General features: G+C 34.2%; 1 protein-coding gene across 1 annotated transcript; it reads right to left on the reverse strand.

The window, feature by feature from the left end:
* Positions 1-448: 448 nt before the first annotated feature.
* LOC120073778 (zinc finger CCCH domain-containing protein 31) lies at positions 449-6983 on the reverse strand. Its single transcript, XM_039026616.1, has 3 exons — positions 6649-6983; positions 4828-4885; positions 449-1448 (listed from the first exon to the last, which is right to left on the reverse strand). The coding sequence occupies exons 1-3, from the start codon at positions 6719-6721 to the stop codon at positions 674-676; spliced, it is 906 nt and encodes a 301-aa protein (XP_038882544.1). The 5' UTR covers positions 6722-6983; the 3' UTR covers positions 449-673.
* Positions 6984-7509: the final 526 nt, after the last annotated feature.

The raw sequence follows: 7509 nt of genomic DNA on the forward strand, positions 1-7509 counted from the left end.
TGGGCAACATAATGAGAAGCTTTTGAATTATAATTTACGCATATTTAAATTGCAATAAACACCTCTGGTTTGTCAACTAAAGTTTGTTATATCCTAAATGTGAATATTTTCAAGTCATTTTGTTTTGGGTAATTTTTTCTTAATCACAACCATCAAATTAGGTAAAATAACTAAACCCATTAATAACCATTTCATTTGCTCACTCCCATTTTTTATAATTATTTACAATGTTTAAATTCTTACCGAATTTTAAAAAAACAAATTTTTAAAACCTACTATTTCTAATTATCAAAATTTGACTTGAAAATTTAAAAATAGAAAGTGTCTTTAAAAAAAATTGAAATTATTACCAAACAAGACCAAAAGTTGTTAGTTTTGGAAAAGCAAAGATGGCCATTAATTTGGAAGTCTGGTTATTCGCCCTTTTACGAATGGAAGGAACAACATCTGATGTAATGTTACGTTACGGGCAATGAAAATGATTAGCAATCATTAAAATAAATAACTTAATTATCTTCTAATCAAGGAATGCCAAAAAGATACTCTCACAAAGCTACAACATAAGAACCAGAACCACAACCCTCCCCAACTTCAATATCGCACTCGTGTCAATTGAACGCTTTAAAGCAAAAACCTCCCTTTTGATAAAAACTAGGCAAAATCGGGAACTCGATCATACTCCAGACTTGCGTAACTCAGCTGCCCCGTGCGCAAAATGGCATCTCTCACCAAAAGTACAAGAACCTTTTGCAAAATTATCACACAGCTTTGTTTTATAGTTGCTACCCGTAGGCGCGGGACCTCCTCCCATTCCCCCAGGTGCTTTACCTGGTCCTGTCATCGAAACTGTGATAATAAGCTCCCTCACCATTGCACTTGCTTCATTGATTTGCTCAAAAGTGCCCTCCAGTTCTATGTTTCTCAGGTTCGGGTCCAATTCATGGTCCCTGATGGAAAGTTTCGCACCCGTTTGGCGACAGATCTGTTTGGAGTTGATCCCACCTTTGCCAATGATCGCTCCAGCAAGGGAGGCATCTATACTGATCTTTGCGGTAGCTGAAGCGCCAAAGCTTGCAGCAGGACCTGGTGGCGGAAGGTCCATTCGCCCACCCATACGACCAACCATATGTCCTCCTCCACCACCTCCTCCCATAGCACGGGGATTATCGTGAGATGGAGGGTTAGGCCTCCCAAGTTCCCACTCTCCATGGGCAAAGTTGCATTTATCACCAAACTTGCAGCCTTCAGCAGTGTTGTACTTGTTGCACATGCGAGATTTGACTTGGGACGGAGCAGAGGACCCACCGTTGGTGACAGGTGGGGCAGGCATATTTCTAGATGGTTGAGAACCAACAGGAGCAAGATTCATCATTTGAGCCACCACATTATAACCGCCAGGAACATAGTGCAAGAAGTGGCAGCTTTCACCAAATGGACAACCAGCGGTACTGAAATAAAAAATGATAAATAACACAACTGTAAGATCAACCAAACCTCGGAACCACTATCTGTGTTCACGTACAAATGCAGGTTCCCTCCTCGGAAATTCATAAATCTTAAAACTACTATTCACTAGTCAGTACAAACAGTGTACAAAAGAGAAATGAAAGTCCACAAGAATCATATGTATATATATAGCCCCACTAGAAACGAAGTTGCAAATAGATCTTCTAACCTAACCTCCTGAAATTTCTTCTTTTTTTTAAAAAAAAAATTTGAACAAGAAATGAAACTTTTTATGGATGAATGAAAAAAGATTAATGCTTAAAAAATACAAACTCCACCAGATGTGAAATAAAAAACAATAAACAAAGAGAACTACAGCAAGAAAAATAACAGCATTTCGGCATAAAACTTGTGAAGCGAAATCAACAAACGACTTAGAAAGAGAACACCATGAAAAATCATTCTGAGGGCTCTTGGGTATATCAATGCAGAACAGAAAAAGTCAGCATCTTTTTGTGCACCTTGCGCCTAGGCTCCAGAGGGCGCCATTGCACTTTGTGCATTTAAAAACATGGTTCAAAACAATATTCTCCCTCCCTGTGGTACCAAAAATCATTTTTTATAGCAAAATCTTTTTTATGAATTAGACAGAAGTTCTTAAGAATTTCATTGGATTATTTGTATAATAGTTACGATTTTTATGGACAGCAAAAAATCACCATTCAAAAATAAAAAAGTGAACCTCAACCTAAAAGGAATAAGAACTTTATTTGTTGATAAACAGGGGATAAAACAACAAAAAATAAAATGGTGATGGTGATGGTGATGGTGATAATATTAATCTTTATTTAAAAAAATAAAATTAAAAAGACCTACCACCACTACCAACATTTAAAACTTCACAGTTTATTCTTTTTATTCAAAGAAACAAGAATTTATTTTTAGAAACAGCTTAAAATCAATCACCGCAAAGGGATGTTTTAAGTGTCCATTCTACGAATTCTTATAGAAATTGTTTACTAAAAACATGTTAAAAACTATTTACTATTCTATTTCAATTTTAGAAGAAAGAAAAATATTAGCGTGCATCCTGAGCTGGCAACATCCATCCTTTTGTCACTCACCTAATTGTCCAACCACCATTTACCACATGACAGACTATTCTTTCTTTTCTAAAATATTTTTTATTTTTTCCTAGCGTGGTTGGGGTCATTGCAAGAAGATAAGGACGCACCCAAGTATTGCTCTTTTAGAAACGTCTCGGAAAAAAATATCTTCAATTTTGGATATTCATTCATTCGTTTACTAAATTAATTTAAATCAACAACATAATTAGATCAAGATAATGATCGTATGCACGGTAAATTTCAGAAAACATGGAACAAAAGAAAGCAATAAAATAATATTTCTAGTTTTAACCCTTTTTTATTCTGAAGGAATAATTTATACTGCCAAACAAGTTATCCATATGAAAAGTTTTTTTTTTTTTTAAAAAAAACTTAACAATAGAAAACTGTTTTTAAACACAACTTCCAACAGGACCGACAGATTGTGTCAAGTATAAACTTGGCAAGACTTCAAAGCATATCAAGTAACCCAATCAAACAGTCACCTTAAATAGAGGCTTAAGCAAATCAAATAGCCCAAACTAAATCTTCGCATTGGGATCAAAGTTTAATCACATTGCAAGGAAGAGAGAAAATAGGAGGGTCTTAAGGCAGATTATGATTCTACAAGAAAATTGGAACATTGGGAGGAAGACATCTTATAAGCTTAACACTTCACACTTATAATGAGATAAACAGACAATTATACATTAGTAAGTGATCAAATCAATTCAAGAAATTCAAAATTATAGGCACTTAATAGATCGTCACAAACAATTTGAAAATCAATTTTTACTCAGCAAGATAAAATTGTAGTCCATCTCCTTTTCAAAATATAAAAATGCATGGTTATAATATTTTATAGAGCAGAAGAAGAAGAAAAAAAAGGATTGAAGGACACTCCATCAAATACCAAGATAAGAAAAATGCCATCCACACGATCCATTAATATTAGACAACTCAAAGCTGATAACAAACAACTCAACATCGATGGAACTGAAAAAGACTCGTAAGCCTAGCCCCCCTTCTACCCAATACTCTCCATCCATACTTCTACAAGCCATCAACATACTGAAGAATTTAATAGAGCCTAGAGGTATTAAAAATCAAAGGAAATGGCATGCACTAGTAGAATGATCAAAAAGTATGCAACGAAAACTGTAATAATATTTTTTTTGGATCAAATCATTTATACCTTTAAACCTTGGGATTGTACCAATTAAATCCTTAAAACTAATAATTGTATCAATTTAAATGCTAAACTTTCATAAGCGAATCAACTTAGACTCATCGTTAGGATTCCATTTTAAAACCTGTAATAGATAATTCTCAGACGTGCATATGACTTCTTTAAATACAAGGATTAACAAAATCAAATAGATAGTTGTAAGTTTATCTATTTATGAGTGGTTTCACATTTTCTTCTTCCACTATTCTTGTCTAATTACTTAGGAAGAATGATTTGATCATTTTTCTTTAGACTGGGCTTTGGAAGAATAAATTTATTAAGCCAATTTCAAGTTGAATTTAAATGGAATTAAGTGAGAATAATAAATTACTAATGGAGGGTATAAATTGATTCACTTAATTTAAGGGGTTTAAAACGATACATATATTAGTGTATGGTTTTAATTGATACACCCTTCAAGGTGTTAGGGGCATAAATTAATTTTTTCCCCATTCTTTCATTAAAAACCAAATTTTGCTTAAAAATAGATGTAGACCATATTTCTCTTTTTGCCTCCTTTTTTTCTTTTTATGGTGGGGGCATTTCTATTACAAACTAACGAGATTGACAAGGGGAAAGGAAGATAAGTCGTCTCTTTTCAGATAAGAGATATGTGGATGAAAATTAAGGCTCAAAACTTCATTACAAAGATAAATGCAACGATGGACTTCAGCCAGTAAAATAGAACTGGACCAAAAGAAAATAATAATCAACTAAACGTAAAAACAATAGATCAAATCAAACTAAGTTTTAACCAATGGGAATGAGATCAAAATAAAATGAAAACAGAGAGAGAGGGCCTCTGAGTTTTGTAATAATTGAGAAAAATTCTAACGTTCTAAACTCATTAATAAGTTTAGTTTTAAATTCTTATTCACTTGGTTGAAGGCTTAGAGTAATAATTTATACCTGCATTCCCAGTTTTCAGTAGCGGAATAACCCAGCTATATCTTGAAATTCATGATCAATTATCTTACAGCAAGTTTAGATCATTAGGGAGAGATAGTATGCAGTTCAAGTACTTATTTAGGTAGGTAAGATATGAACCTGAAAAACTTGGTGCATGGCTTCGATTTGCTCCCTACAGTTGATAAGGACTCCAGTTCTGTTGCAAAACATTAATTATTCTTTCTCAGTTATAATTTGTTAAGATTTTTACTCTAATGCTTTAATACATCTTCACATTTAAATTACTTAGGCAACTAAAACAATTACTAGATAATTTGTAGCTTTCTGTTCTGTAGGGTAACATTCATAATATATGAATTGGGTAACTTAAACTGTTTCAGTTGGATTGCGAGGTTACCGAGGATTATAAATAAAATAAGGCCCAACACCAAAAAAGGGGGGAAAACCCCACCTAGCACTGAATCTCATCGGTGGTAGATAAAATATTTTAACCCTCCATTCTAAGCCTTCTTTATAGCCCTAATGAGCGACCTAAGGATATAATAAACTTATTGCCAGAAAAGTTTTAACTTTTGTCTTGATCCAAAGTGTATCATGTCCATAGATAAATATGATATAGGAAACAGTTTCCCTCACTTATCGCTTAAAGAAAAAAACAATTGTAGCAAATGAACATGATATTTAGGAATCGTTCGTAAAGTCATAATTCTTGAAAGAGACCATTTCCATATTCAGCTCATATCCCCTAAAATGCGTAAACAACTCAAAAATCCCAACAGGCCGAGGATTTAGTCATCTAATGACAGGACAACTAGCGACCTGAAGGAGTGGTGACCAGTACTTCTAAGTCACAACAATCCTAGAGTTTTAAAACCCACATGTTATCTCATAATAACAGGCTTGAAAGTATTGACAAAGAATAAGGGCTAAAATAACTTATAACTGATCTTAAGAGGCCCCAAATCGTGAATAAGGATTTCAACAGAAAATAAATAAAACAGAGGGACTGAACTGATTAGAATTTCTTTGACGATAATTTCAAGTTTAGTAAATGGAGAAATTGGAATTGAAGCAGCATTAGAAATGCTCGCTACTAGTCCAAGGGGTAGAATACTTACATCACGGGATCTTCCTTCCCAATTCTTTATTTTTCATCAACATTCCCAACAGACTAGTGGATAACGTAGTAAAGTAGTAATGGTCGATTATGAGGTATAAGAGTGGAGAGACGTCAAACCATGGCTGTTGAGTTGAGAATGTTGATGAAAAACAAAGAAGTGATGGAGAACAATAAAAGGGCTCTACAATTAGCCGTAATAATACAATTCTGTACTGAGCCCTATGGACACTTTGTTAAAGAATGACAATGAGACCAAAAACCCTCACATGGTCCCAAGACTCACCACCAACAGACAGTTCTAAAACTAATCCGATTACTCACTTTCCTATTTCACCACTAGTTACATCTAACCCTTAGTCTCATAACCTACAAACAAGAACCGTCTTCAATAACTGGAAGAAATCCACTTTCTAAGGGAGTATTTCCAGTCATCTCTAGTTCTAAAAAAAATGAAGTACAACAGAATTGGAATCAACACAAATATAAGAGTAGATCACAGAGCTAGAACACATGGCGCCACTAATTCCTGTAAGCAAACTAAAAAATCCTTAGAAACAAATGCGAAAGAAACCACTAAGACAGTAAAAGCGACAATTCTAACTACAGAAAAGAAACGAATAACAAACAGAAACCAAAAATCGTTCCTCCCCCTACATTGAACAAAACAAAGCACTAGCTAAACACATAATTTGTCTCTCCTACTTTCTATAAGAAACCAGAAAAAAGCATAAAGTAGTGGTAGAAACGGAAGATATACAAAGCATCGAACTACCACTCAAAGAAACCCAAAACGAACAAAAACCCAAAAACAAAAAATAAAATTAAAAATAGAAACGAACCTTGCTTATGCTTCTTAAAGGCACCATTAGTATTGAAGGCAGCATCGGGCCTCCCTCGTTTGCGCATATCCATTGAAGAGAAGCACAGATCGAGATCGAGAACGTAAATCGAAAAAGAAAAGCAACGAGTGAACAGACAGTTGAAGAGAAAATTGGAAAGGGAAAATGGTAGAAGGAGAAGAAGAAGAAGAAAAAGAAGAAGAAGAGGTGAAAATCCTAACCCTAGAATCGGAGGGTTATGGTGAGGAACGGATATTGAGGTCTTTAGAAGCTATGGAGAAGGGAGATTGGGAATTGGCGGAGAACGGTGAAGCCTGGAGGATATCAATAAAATAAATTTTAAAATAAAAATCTTAAAAGATAATTGTGGGCGGATTTTGAAATTATTGTTTCAAATTGGCTAATTCTTGCCGTTGGGTTCCGCTCCCTATTATCTTATGAAAGAAGGTTGAGTTCCTCCTCTTTTTACCCAGTGTCAACATTTCCTTCCTCTTATTTTTGCCCGCCAAATGTTATTATTATTATAAATATCACAAATTATGGGTAAAATAGATACTTGTTCTTAGTATTAGAAATTAAATGTCATTCCGTCTCTATTTTATATATGTCGTTGTGGATCTATAATTTTACGTAAAGAGGGGTACAATTAGTTCATATAAATATAATTTTAGATGTATCGATATAATATTCAAATCATATAATACTGTAGCATAACTAATTGATATACGGACAATAACATATCCATAATTTCATGTTAGGACACAATTTCGTATAAGGTTAAAACTTTAGCCCATTAACACGCATGGCATGCACACGCACACGCACACGGTTAACTGTTAAGCATTTTTAATATTCTATGAG

Source organism: Benincasa hispida, chromosome 3 (genome assembly GCF_009727055.1).
Source record: "Benincasa hispida cultivar B227 chromosome 3, ASM972705v1, whole genome shotgun sequence".
NCBI classification, from domain to species: Eukaryota; Viridiplantae; Streptophyta; class Magnoliopsida; order Cucurbitales; family Cucurbitaceae; genus Benincasa; species Benincasa hispida.